The sequence below is a fragment of the Haliaeetus leucocephalus genome, unplaced genomic scaffold, assembly GCF_000737465.1.
Source record: "Haliaeetus leucocephalus isolate CR32 unplaced genomic scaffold, Haliaeetus_leucocephalus-4.0 Scaffold140, whole genome shotgun sequence".
Taxonomy (NCBI): domain Eukaryota; kingdom Metazoa; phylum Chordata; class Aves; order Accipitriformes; family Accipitridae; genus Haliaeetus; species Haliaeetus leucocephalus.
Genome location: NW_010972576.1, coordinates 12,005,498 through 12,016,944, shown reverse-complemented (window position 1 = coordinate 12,016,944; position 11,447 = coordinate 12,005,498). Strand labels below are relative to the sequence as shown.

The 11,447-nt window shown below is 44.6% G+C and overlaps 2 protein-coding genes across 2 annotated transcripts in view; one reads left to right on the top strand and one right to left on the bottom strand.

Moving 5' to 3' along the window:
- Positions 1-1,608: 1,608 nt before the first annotated feature.
- LOC104827790 (chromosome unknown open reading frame, human C4orf17) lies at positions 1,609-7,841 on the bottom strand. The gene is made up of 8 exons (XM_010561041.1): positions 7,739-7,841; positions 5,846-5,947; positions 5,195-5,250; positions 3,609-3,773; positions 2,992-3,073; positions 2,433-2,589; positions 2,091-2,134; positions 1,609-1,613 (listed from the first exon to the last, which is right to left on the bottom strand). The coding sequence occupies exons 1-8, from the start codon at positions 7,839-7,841 to the stop codon at positions 1,609-1,611; spliced, it is 714 nt and encodes a 237-aa protein (XP_010559343.1).
- A 3,569-nt stretch (positions 7,842-11,410) lies between these two features.
- Positions 11,411-11,447, top strand: part of LOC104843315 (alcohol dehydrogenase 1) — a 28,151-nt gene continuing 28,114 nt past the window's right edge. Inside the window, exon 1 of the mRNA XM_010586184.1 lies at positions 11,411-11,415. The gene's annotated coding sequence lies outside the window, so the exon portion shown is untranslated. The remainder of the gene's footprint in view (positions 11,416-11,447) is intronic.

The following is an 11,447-nucleotide window of genomic DNA, read 5'->3' as shown; positions in this document are numbered from 1 at the left end:
GGGAAATGGGAATGGAGGTGGTAGTTGTTACTACAGTAGACATGATTTGAAGTGAAGGCAGGGGCTCTTGGAAAGAGTATACTGAGCTCTGCTCTGAGCTAAGCTCCTCTTTCCTTAACGCTGTGCTAACAGGATTTTTCTCCTTGCCCGTCAAACAGCCAGATGTTTTGAATGAGCCTGTCTGCACTGAATAATCTTGCTCTGGAAAATAAATGGAAGTAGGGTCGATTTATCACCTTTCTTTGGTTTTGTGAGAATAGATTGACAGAGATATGTTTAAAACAGATAAACCCCAATTCTTCTCCTTTCACAGTTCACTCACAAGGCCTGAAAAAGGGCCAGATGTGTTTCTGTCACTGTTGGCCTCTGTTTCAATGGCTTGAGGTTTGCATGGTGATTTTAATGTTTGTTTGGTGTCATCCTATCCCATTCGTGTCCCATGTTCCCCCTCCTCCCCCCATTGGATACTACAGTTTGTGATTCTTCTCTACTAATAATGAGAACTATGGAAGCAAATTTTAGCTTGCTGTGAGGCAGACATCTGCAGTCAGTCTGCAGGCCAGATTTTGAAAATCCGGGGTCTTTTTTTCTTCCAGTGCCTAGGGCTTGATGTGCATCTCTGCAGATAATGTGTGTGTGCCCCTCTTCTTACCCCAGTATGTCTGTGACTGTAGAGTCAAGTCTGCACGCAAGAGCTCTTTGTGCAGGCCTGGCTGAGTCACACAAAACAATGAATCTGGTGCCCAAAAGTGTTGCCTCTGTCCTTTTTTTCATTTGGCGCACTTCTCATGTACCTCTGCAGCATGGTTTGGTTGAATTGCTTGAGGACTAAATATAATGAGCATAAAATTATTTTAACAGGGAGTCTGAACAGATATCTTTATGATATAACTGCTAAGAATACGTATTTCTGTATGTGGTGGTGACTGGGAGATGCTTCAGTGGCTCTGAATAGGGGGGGCTCCACTGGAAAGGGGGATGTCTGTTGTTTGGAGTGGCTGTGGCACAGGTCAGACTTCTGATAAGAGTGTGAAGGGAGGATGGTCTCTTGTTTCCATAGCACCTTCTCAGTTGGAGTTCTTCCCTGGGAGCAGTGTGTCTGCTTGTGCTGGACCTCCGTTCCTCAGCCTTGAAAGCAAATGACATTCTTTCTCCCTTTCTGGAAAACATTTTGAAAAAGGAAGCTGTATATTATCAGGATAGGCTTAGGATTATGTTAGACTGGTTTGGCTTTGTTCCATACGCAGATGAGAAGCACATCCACTCATTAGCAAAGAAGCCTCCTTGGACACCACTTCGAAAAGCAGAGGGTTGCTTTGGAGGTTTCTTCTTTTTCCTTCTCGTTCTTATGTAAGATTACTCTTCACCCACTCCTCCAGTAGCGTTACAAACAATAGTAAATGCTGGTAGCATTCAAACTGGCATGAATGGCTTTATTAAAATGATAACGTAGTATGGGACTGACTTTTGTTGCCTGTGTGCTTCAGAAGGGACACAAAGAGGTGATAGTGGTGTTTCTTGGGAGTGCCAGTATTGTTGGCTTGCCCTGACTGGGTAGAAGATGCAAAAGTAGGCTTTGGTAGCTGAAAAAGTCTGAGAAAGCCTGATTTAGCCTGCAAAGAGTGAGGGAGATATGTTAGATGAGGGCAAATCCCAAAGTTCATTGGCAGGAGTTTCAGCTTGTATGTAATTTACAGGAGCAGATTTTAGTGAAGAGATTAAATTAGTGCCTCTTTCTGAGACAAGTGTGTCTGAGTGCCTCTTTCTAGCAAGAGGCAGGTGCAATTGTACGCATGTCCCTCACCTTGCTGTATTTCTGAGTTACACCAGTTAGAAGATTTACATGAATGTTGTATCAAGAGAAACTAATTGAGTGGCTGCAAGAATGGAGGGTCTTGGGTATCTAGCTCTTAAAGAACTTAAATTCAGGTTTTAAATGTCATTTCTCATATTGTCACTGAATTCTATGATTCCATGATTCTAATTTGCATCCTGCTGCAAAGGCAAAAGTTAGAGCTTCTGAACATTCACAGTCCCTGTACTGTTTGGTGACTAGCGTCCTAGACACATTTATAATTTCCATTACTTACTCTGTTTCACATTTCGACTTGCCAGTGATTCTTTAGCCGAAGACCTGAATGAAAAAGAAAGAACGTCTAACTTTACAACTGGTATAAACTGTGCACTGCAATATATGGGAGGTTTTTCTCAAAGGGGTTTCAAGTGCTCCTAAAACTTCGTGATGTTCCTGTAATAACTAAATTTGTATCCAAAAGTGTGGGGTTGTTTGTAGTTAGGAGCATTTTTGATTAAGGCTGTGCATGATAAACTTCAATCACAAAGTTGCATTTTTCATGGGAGGAGAAAACAAACATTTCTGGTTATGAGGTTTGGCTTATCCCTAATCCTAGCAACCTCACATCAGATTTTACCTGGACTGATTCATGTCCCCTCCTGGAACTTTCTGAAGAGTAGGGAGAGGCGTTAGCAGACTCTGGCTATTCATGTTCTCTGCTGTACCTTCCTTAGAATTCAGCACAGCTTTGTCAGTCAGTTCTGAATATATCAGACTGGACACAAAGTCTTTCTCTGAAATGTGAAGGTAGAAATGTTATTAAAGTTCCCACTTGCTGATCTGGATGTTTAGGGGTGAATTCAGGAGTTCCCTTACCTCATTTTCAAAGGGCATAAGGACATCAGAGAGACATGTTTTGTTTGCTTTCTGCCTCCCCCCAGCCCACAGCTCCACTGGGAGAGCACGTTTTTCCACCCTGCACCAAACCTGAGTGCGCTGAGGTCTGAGTGACTAATTTCTATGTACTGTCACCTTACGGCTTAGCACAGCCACAACTGGGCCAAGCACACTTCACTGCATCCTATTCCTTCCACCTCAGCAACCCCCTCCAGTTCAGGTCTATGAGAATTTCAGGGGTTTATGCAAATGTACAAGAGCGCATATTTTTCAGAAAGGGATGCAGATGCATGTGTTACCTTTTTTACTTGCCCTTGCGAACCATTTTTGGATCTCGGTAAGTGAATCTGTCTGCAAAATTTCGCTCAGTTTTTCCAGCACCTGGAAGATGTACAGGATGGTTACCATGAAGGAAGAGAAGCTGATTCGCAACAGTTTTTGCATGTGTTTTAGTTAAGCTCTAGCTGTGTGAGTGTGCAGTTCTACAGCTGTGCAAATTGCCTAGCCTAAGATGTCCCATCAGTTTTGCCACGGTGTGAGCTAAGGACAGCAGTCTGCAAAAGGTGATGTTGAGCGAGTGCCATGTACACAGCACTTCAGAGACACAGGAAGGAAATCCTAAGCAGTGTTTACTACATATAAAACCCCTTGCATGTGATGTAATATTTGCAGGCTGGTTTTAGAGAACAAGTTTCAGCCCGTGTGCCAGCTGCATTGCTCCCCCAGTGACTGCCCATAGCAGCTTGTGGTCAGGTGAAGGAAACTCAAGAGTAAATGCTAAATACAAAAGTCAGTAGACTCCGCATTGGGGCAGCGGGGGAAGGGAATCTGACCAATAAAGTCCCATGCCATCCTCAGGAGAAATAAAAATGTGTAACATCATAGGAAGCCATGTACTGTAGCACTCCTGTCTTACCTTTATTTTCTGATCCAGGTAGCTCGAGTCAGAATTCACATTATTCTGGATGCAAGGACTGTAATCCAAGTTGATGAGTGGAGTGGAGGGCTGGGTGAGAGACATGACGTGGTTTCCCTCTCTATTTGCAGGTTGTGCAGAGGCTTGGAATTGTTTTTTCAAAAGCTTTTCCAAAATAGAAAACAACGTGTAAAGGAATGGCTTGACTCCATTTAAGCAGCAATTAAAGGCAACGTGAAGTGTATGGCTAACACGAGTCCCCAGCAAGGCTGTGCAACAGAAAACACATCTAAAACTGTTATTTGGTTGAATATAACCACCTGTAGGTTCATTGGATAGGTTAATTGTTACAGCTTCTAATATACAGTCACTAATAGTAGATATCCGTGGCATAATGCGTAACATTGGAGGAGAATGAAAGTGATGCCAGATAACTACTGATGGAAATCGGATGAGAAAGGGATTAAATCTGGACCCCTGTGCTCTGTTTGCTTTTCCATCATGGGTTTGTAGCATGCTGCTGAGCCACTACTCTTCATTTCTCTGTGTGCAGGCTTCACCAGTCTATTAAAGGACGAGGAATTAAAATGTGATTGGCAGAAGGTTCTGTTTGTAAGTGCAGAGGAAAAGCAAAAGGCAGCTAACAGCTATTAACAAACTAGTTTACTGAGTGAGGCTATATGACGGTATCTGTCCATTATGTAGTTATTTTGCAGCCAAACCACAGTAAATGCAGTTTGAAGAACTGTGTTTTGCATGTATAAATGAACAGTAAAAATAAAGCATGGTCTTTACTATACCCAGCTCAGGAACCACATAACATTTAGAGAGACCCCCACCCCCAGTTAAAAGTAGAAAAGTTAGGAGAAAAGCGAGTCCTTCTTTTTAGCATCTTTACTGCAAAACGTCTTCGTAGTGCCCTCTGCTGTCCAGTAGCAGTGCAGAAACACTTGCATTCCCGTTTTCTCAAGAGTGTGCAATCCTCCTTGTGATACTGTTCGTAACGGAATACTGACTTAGCCCTCAGCTCTCGTACAGTCGCAATAGGGCAGACGAGTAATTAGATAGCCCGCAGCTTGAGACTAAGGAGTTATTGCAGAAAGAATCTTTTACTGGAATTTATGAACACAGCAGCAAAGTTGGACCTCAAGCCCAGTGTGCTGCTTCTACAAAACAGTGTCAGCAAAAGTAAAACTGTTGGCAGTAAGTAATCTAAAGAATCTTTGCGTTGTGAGGGGAGGAAGTTTTTTCTTGTGCTTGTTTGTTGTATAGTGCGACGTTTTTTCCTCAGCAGTTTGAAACAAAGTGAATTTTATTCCCGTCTTCATTGGGTTTGGCCATTTTTCTTGCTAGCAAAGCACAGTGACATTACAGAGCTGAAAGTGATACAGTTATAGCTTAGTTATCACCCTACTTGACACCATCTCCCTTCCAAGCTCTCGTGTTCTACACATGGGATCCTCACATCCCTCCTTTTGGTTCTGCACTGTCCTCCTTAGCAGTCTGAGACTGTCAATTCAGGTTACAGTGTTGAGAAGTGAGAGAGAGAGTGCCAAAATAAAGAGCTGTGTCTTTTTTTCCCTTACCTTTTCAGGTGAAGAAGGGTTATTTTGAATCCTTCCAGGAACATCTGCACATCCTTCTGGAAATCAACAGGCAGAGTGTTTTCTCAAGTTGAAGAATAAAGGCCATAAGATACACCTTATGTTATATTGGGGCGGGGGGCATTTTTAATCGCTAAAATGCACAAGCCATATTTTAGATACCTCTAAGGGGGTCTATTTCTTTCCTTTTTTGCGTGCTTTTACTACCTCACATAGTACATTAATGCAATTGTTTGCTGAGATGCCTAAGAAATCTGAAGAAAATCCTGGAAAGTGTATTTCATGGATACATACTTATAGTGCTGTGTAACTACTACTGCAGAGTGTTGCTTACGGATGGCATAATTGCTGATAATTGTGAAGTTCTTAGATGTCTAGCGTGCATATAATCTCTAAAAGCTATGAAGATGCAAGTGGAATTAGCAAGGAGAAATCTTGTAAAATGTGGTGACTAACACACATAGAAGGGAAGAAATATTTGCCTTTTAAATGTACGTTCGTTGCCCTATGTTCCCTTTACCTGGACCTGAGCTGTGATGACACAGTGCCCTGACTGAGACCCGGTTGCATCTTTAACAGCTCAGGTTCCTCTTCTGCTGCTGTATAATAGGGCAGTTCGGTGCCTCTACTCACGTGTCATGAACTGTGCAGTGCCTAGCTCCCTTCTGTTGCCAGCAGGTGGGAATTCTCTTGAAAAGCTGCTTCGTACAAGGCAGACTGGAGCGTTGTTTAATCCTGTGCACAAAAATGAAGGATACAGTCTTTACTACAATAAACACCCGCAGTTAACTTAGCAGGTGATCTCCAAGGAGAGTCTCGGCTGGAAGAGTGGAAAACAGGGGTATCAAACCTGAAATTTGTGTGTAATAATACAGGGCTTACGGAATGGTGTGTAGACAGTGAATAAACTTGGCATACTTGAATAGATGGCAGAGGGCCGTAAGCAGTCTGTTACAGAGGAAGGTGTGATCAATCACTACCTGAACAGTGATGACGTTGCAGATAAAATCTGGAGAGTGGCCGGGTAGGGTGAAGAATGCTCATTTCGCAATGCCAGTCAGGAGATAAGAATCATTGTTCTACCTCTCTTAAAAAGCTTGTAGTTTTCAATGAGAGTTGCAGCATTTAATGAAGAACTAGAACCCTCCTTTCTTAGCCAGGGTAAAAGGAATTTTATAAACAACCACTATTTTTATCATTATTGTAAGTCAAACTGGATTTAACATGACAAAGAAGCAGTGCTATTAAGTAGCTGATGAGGATTTTCAGAACCTTGATTCTGTTTAGTATCTGACATAAGACAAATCTTAAGCAGAAAGTAATTACAGCTAAACATTACTGAGAGTACAAATGTATCCACCAATTAATCTGGCTAAGCCGTGTAAGACTTTGGTCTTTGCTGGCTGTGGCCAGCTTGTCTTTTTTACCAGGTTCTAGAAAAAGAGAGAGATACACACACAAATACATACTTTATTTTTTATGTGTTCTATGGTTTTACGTTAGGTAGATTTTATATATACATATATATGCACACACAGGTACACAGCGTTGTGTACATTAATATGCTGGGTGGTCGGTCTGAAAGGAGGAGTCTTGCCTTGTTCCTTCAAAGGCACCCCTTCCAAGATGCAAGAAATCCAATTTTCTTCCAGACTGATTTGGTCCTGCATCACCCTTCATCCCTTATTACAGAAGTTGTATCACAGACTCATCAGCTACCAATACCAATCCGGAGGAAATACCTACTTATTCTAACAGTCCCCAAGAAACTCAGCAGAGACCTTTTTTCCCCTTCATGACTCTTCTGTTCCTTCTGCAGTATAAATTTCGCCTTGTATCAGCAATTTTCCTTCAGCCGCTGCCAGAAAGATGTCTTTGTGCAAACCTACAGGGTCAGCTTCTGAAACAAAAGCTAATCCCTAGAAGTACTATTTCGTATGCTGATGCAAATGGCACACTGACTTTGACTTCCTTTCAGGTATAGGCAGAGTAATCACAGCTAGATCTAGTACACAGCAGAGCAGCATGGTGTTTTTAGAGCACCAGGTTACTCTTATTAAATGCTGCATTGTGTAATATGTTGCTCCTGGAAAAGTACAAGAATTATTTAGGTGAGAGTGAAATAGAGAAGAAAATTGTGACAACCTGTCTCTGGCACTTATGGTACACTTGTGAGCACAGAAGGAAAGAGGAAGAAATTATTTTAGCTTGAAGGAAATTATTTTAGTTTAAAAGAAATCCCAGACAGTTGTCCTGGTAAAATAGTTGTAGTTGTACCTTGTAAAGAATTTAGTACTGCTAACCTTTACGTTACCAACCTGAGATTATTCATTGCTGAGGACAGGTAAAGATGCTTAGTGGATTAAAATTAAGGTAATGGCTTTTTTTGATTAAATGCTTCTCTTAGAAACAGGAAACAGGAGCCGTGGGTACTTTTGGAACAAAATCACATTACACTCGCATTTCTCTTTGTGCTTGCCAGGGCAGTTGTCCAGGCTATCTGTGTGGTCCCTCAACAACTCTTACCTGGCATGTGACAGACCATCCTAGGATGGGGAATGTTCCTGGAAAAGTAGTACTTTCCCCCTGAGCAGCTAGGCTGAGAGTAACTTCGGTCATACTTCCACATGTGGTTGAACTGAGGTTCATACACTGACAAGAAATCGGTATATGTTGTGTAAGCTTTCTTATTCTTTTGCGGAGCGTCTTTCTGCAGAGCAGGTTGGCTCTTCTGCTGATTGCCTGAGGCCAAACACTGGAGGTGAAGTAAAGAACATGAACTCACATAGACTGAAAGGTAGTGGAAACTTCAATTACTCTTTTTCTTGTTATTTCTACCTCTTTCATATACAATTTGGAGAAGCACAGGAGGGTGGAAGCAAGCTACCTACTGCTCCACTCCTAGGTAGTTACCTCGGGCAACCAACGCTGCTTGTGTGTGCCGCTCCTTCCTGTGCATATCTGAGACACCTTTTCGTAGTAACAGACTGTATTGAAGTAGGGGGAGTGGATTGCTTTCTGACTTGTGACAAGAACTGCAGGGACAAGTGATGACAGCAAAGGAGACATCAAGGCCTTTTTGGTTTCTATCTTTGCTAAGGGTTGTGTATGCAGAGGGGCAGTCCCATGTCTCTTAGTAGTTGATATCTGTTCTAGATTTTGGTTTTAGGGGTTGAATAATAGACTAGTAGCTTATTACCATTAACTTGTTTGGTTTTTTTCCTTTCCTGTAGTAGCAGTCATTAATGTTCACACTGTTCTTTGCCTCTGGCACTTGCTTAGAATACTCAGTACCATAACGTCTAAGATTGGGAACATCCTAAGAATGGCAGTTTATTGGAGGCACCTTGCAGATGTCACACGGAAGAGTTACATCAGGAGAGACTCGAGCTAAGTAAGGCAGCCCAGTCTGCTCCCTGTATAACAACCAGCGCAACTAAGAAAAGGTGACAGGTGATAGTAGTAGGTGACACTCTTCTGAGAGGTACAGAGGCACCCATTTGCTGAGCTGACACACTCTCTAGAGAGGCGTGCTGCTTACTGGGGGCTTGTATCAGGGATATCACCAGGAGACCACCAAGCCTTGTACAGTCCACCGACTATTATCCGCTGCTGTTGTTTCATGTGGGCACCAGTGATACAACCAGGAGCAGTCTGAGGAGTATCAAGAAGGATTACAGAGCCCTGGGAGCGGCGGTAAGGGACTCTGGAGCACAGGTCGTTTTTCATCAGTCCTCCCAGTCAAAGGGAAGGGGTTTGAAAGAGCCAGTCAAACCTGGCAAATCAACAAATGGTTATGGGACTGGTGCCACAGCCAGGGGTTCGGCTACTTAGACCATGGGACTCGCTTTGAGAAACGTGGCCTACTGGTGGCTTGATGGGGTCCATCTGTCAGAGAAGGGGAAGAGCATCTTCGGTCACAGGCTTGCCAAGCTGGTGAAGAGAGCTTTAAACTAAAGTTGCCGGGGGAAGGGAACCTCAATCCATCCCACTCCTACCAGTTTGATGCCAGTGCCAGCAGTGAATGCCCAGAGCCTAGAAAGGGATCACAGGTCAGCAGGAGAGCACCTGAAGAGCAGCACAAAGGAATTCCAGTCACTCCAGCCAGTAAGTCAGCTTCATCGGGTGCCCAGCTTAAATGCCTCTATGCAAACAAACGTAGCATGGGGAATAAACAAGAGGAGTTAGACACGTGCGCATGCCTGCAGGGCAATGATCTTATTGGCATCACGGAGACATGGTGGGATGGCTGCTATGACTGGAGTGTTGGAATGGAAGGATACAGGCTCTTTAGGAACAACACGCAGGGGACACAAGGAGGTGGTGTCACCCTCTATGTCAATGACCAGGTGGAGCGCGTGGAGCTCTGCCTGGGGATGGATGAGGAGCTGACCGAGAGCTTATGGGTCAGGATTAAAGGGAGGGCAGGGACAGGTGACATTATAGTGGGGGTCTGCTACAGGCCACCCAACCAGGAAGACAGAGCAGATGAGACCCTCAGGAGCAGCCTCACGTTCACAAGCCCCGGACCTCATGGGGGACTTCAACCACCCCAATATCTGTTGGAGAGACAACCCAGCAGGGCATAAGCAATCCAGGAGGTTGCTGGAAGGCGTTGATGATAACTTCCTTCTCCAAGTGATGGAGGAGCCAACAAGGAGAGGTGCTGTGCTGGACCTTGTTCTCCCCAACAAGGAGAGGCTGGTGGGGAATGTGAAGCTCAAGGGCAGCCTTGGCTACAGTGACCATGAAATGGTGGAGTTCAAGATCCTTAGGGCAGCAAGGAGAGCGCACGGCAAGCTCGCTACCCTGGGCTTCAGGAGAGCAGACTTTGGCCTCTTCAGGGGTCTGCTTGGTAGAGTACCATGGGATAAAGCCCTGGAGGGAAGAGGGGCCCAAGCAAGCTGGTTAGTATTCCAGGGTCACCTCCTCCAAGCTCTGGAGTGATGCCTCCCAACAAAGAGGAAGTCAAGCAAAAACACCAGGAGGCCTGCATGGATGAACAAGGAGATCCTGGACAAACTCAAACACAGAAAGGAAGCCTACAGAGGGTGGCAGCAAGGACAGGTAGCCTGGGATGAATACAGAGAAATTGTCTGAGCAGCCAGGGATCAGGTTAGGAAGGCTAAAGCCCTGATAGAATTTAACCTGGCCAGGGCCATCAATGGCAACAAGAAAAGCTTCTATAGGTACATTGGTGATAAAAGGAAGGCTAAGGAAAATGTGGGCCCTCTCTGGAAGGAAATAGGAGACCTGGTTACCCGGGACATGGAGAAAGCTGAGGTACTTGATGACTTTTTTGCCTCAGTCTTCACTGGCAAGTGCTCCAGCCACACTGCCTGGGTCACAGAAGGCAAAGGCAGGGAGTGGGAGAATGAAAAACCGTTGGGAGAAGATCAGGTTCGAGACTATCTAAGGAACCTGAAGGTGCACAAGTCCATGGGACCTGATGAGATGCATCCATGGGTCCTGAGGGAACTGGTGGCTGAAGTGGCTAAGCCACTATCCATCATATTTGAGAAGTCCTGGCAGTCTGGGGAAGTTCCCACAGGCTGGAAAAGGGGAAATAAACCCCCCATTTTTAAAAAGGGAAAAAAGGAAGACCCGGGCAACAACAGGCCAGTCAGTCTCACCTCTGTGCATGGCAAGATCATGGAGTAGATCCTTCTGGAAACTATGCTACGGCACATGGAAAATAAGGAGGTGATTGGTGACGGCCAGCATGGCTTCACTCAGGGCAAATCATGCCTAACAAATTTGGTGGTCTTCTACAACAGGGTTACAGCGTTGGCGGATAAGGGAATAGCAACCTGGATTTGTGCAAAGCATTTGACACTGTCCCACACAGCGTCCTTGTCTCTAAATTGGAGAGACATGGATTTGATGGATGGACCACTTGCTGGATAAGGAATTGGCTGGATGGTCACACTCAAAGAGTTGTGGTCAATGTCTCAATGGCCAAGTGGAGACCAGTGACGAGTGGCATTCCTCAGGGGTCGGTATTGGGATCAGCACTGTTTAACATCTTTGTCGGCAACACGGACAGTGGGATTGAGCGCACCCTCAGCAAGTTTGCCAACGACACCAACCTGTGTGGTGTGGTCGACACGCTGGAGGAAAGGGATGCTATCCAGAGGGATCTTGACAGGTTTGAGAGGTGGGCCTGTGCGAACCTCATGAAGTTCAACAAGGCCAAGTGCAAGGTCCTGCACATGGGTTGGGGTGATCTCAAGCA

Bases quoted from the DNA above. Each gene is read 5' to 3' on its own strand.
- LOC104827790 (XM_010561041.1), bottom strand. From the start codon at position 7,841: ATGTGGAAGTATGACCGAAGTTACTCTCAGCCTAGCTGCTCAGGGGGA. The intron at 3,074-3,608 runs GTAAGACAGGAG...TACATCTTCCAG, and splicing joins ACCTGGATCAGAAAATAAAG to GTGCTGGAAAAACTGAGCGA. The intron at 2,135-2,432 runs GTAAAATCTGAT...TTTTTCATTCAG, and splicing joins GGGGACATGAATCAGTCCAG to GTCTTCGGCTAAAGAATCAC.